The following is a 1,143-nucleotide window of genomic DNA, read 5'->3' as shown; positions in this document are numbered from 1 at the left end:
TGGAGGGCTCGTCCAGGGCCTGGAACTCAACCTGGAGGGCTCGTCCAGGGCCTGGAACTCAACCTGGAGGGCTCGTCCAGGGCCTGGAACTCAACTTGGAGGGCTCCAGAATCCAGCTCTGAGGACTACTCTAGACTGTCACATGGTCACCCCAACCCCCTAAAGCAGGTCCGTCCCACTTACCTTTCTGCCACGTGATGGCCGGCCGGGGAGCCCCTGAGGTCTCACAGGCCAGCACCACCGACATGCCGTCAATCACTGTGCTGTCCAGGGGGCCCCTGGTGATGTTGGGGGCGATGCCTGTAAGCAGAGACAGTAAGTCTCTTAGCCACACCCTGGGAGGAGCCCCCACAGACACAGGCCCTCTCCTGCTGTTCAGCTGGTGTGGGGCTCACACCAGGGAAGGAAGCAGGCGCCCTGAGGGGGCCCCACCCTGGGACAAAGCCCAGAGATCCCATGCAGGCTCCTGCGCCACCTGCCCTATGGAAGGACCCAGGGTGACCCCTGCCCCTACCCTGCCTTGATTCTCAGGCCTCCATTCAAGGGAAAACCCGAGAAACGCAGCGAGCTCATACCACCCCCTTCCCCAAGGCTAAGTAAAGAGGACTCATCCTTCATCCAGCTAGGAATCGAGTCTCTGGTTTGTTAAAAGAAAAACAACCGTGGCCACTTGGAGAACATTTCCCACTTTCTAAGGACCCTGTCCTGCGGCGCTCCTTTCAGCCGGGTGGGGTCGTGACTCTTGGGGTGGTACAACCTCCTTGTTCTGCGTTCCCCCCCACCAACTCCAACCCTCACTAAACCACCTTGTCTGACATGCATGGAGCAGGGCTGAAATGTGGACTCAATTAACCTGCGTCAGAAGCGCGAGCCAGCTCCCCTGCTCGCGGCTGCCCCCTATCTGCTGACCTCAGCGGGCCAGGGTGACGAGCCCCGCGGGGCTCAAGGAAGCCCCTTCACATCCTTTGATGCTGATAATAAGGAGACCACTAGCGCTTACACCTGCACAGGGTTTTGCAGTTTTCAAAGTGTGGCCACAAACGGTTTCTTATTTCATTGCTGAAACAGTTCCATTAAGCAGGCCAGGCAGGCAAGGTGCTATTCCTATTGCGGTCCAGGTGATGCTGACTCATAGTGACCCTA

The 1,143-nt window shown here is 58.4% G+C and overlaps 1 protein-coding gene across 1 annotated transcript in view; it reads right to left on the bottom strand.

Moving 5' to 3' along the window:
- The window catches only part of LOC101358658 (protein sidekick-2), a 173,934-nt gene that overhangs the window by 97,413 nt on the left and 75,378 nt on the right, over positions 1-1,143 (bottom strand). Inside the window, exon 11 of the mRNA XM_023729433.1 lies at positions 184-321. Within this exon, the coding sequence (XP_023585201.1) occupies positions 184-321 (138 nt within the window). The remainder of the gene's footprint in view (positions 1-183; positions 322-1,143) is intronic.

Source organism: Trichechus manatus, unplaced genomic scaffold (assembly GCF_000243295.1).
Source record: "Trichechus manatus latirostris isolate Lorelei unplaced genomic scaffold, TriManLat1.0 scaffold00028, whole genome shotgun sequence".
Taxonomy (NCBI): domain Eukaryota; kingdom Metazoa; phylum Chordata; class Mammalia; order Sirenia; family Trichechidae; genus Trichechus; species Trichechus manatus.
The sequence above is the reverse complement of the archived record's forward strand: the minus strand, read 5'-3'. Positions and strand labels throughout refer to the sequence as shown.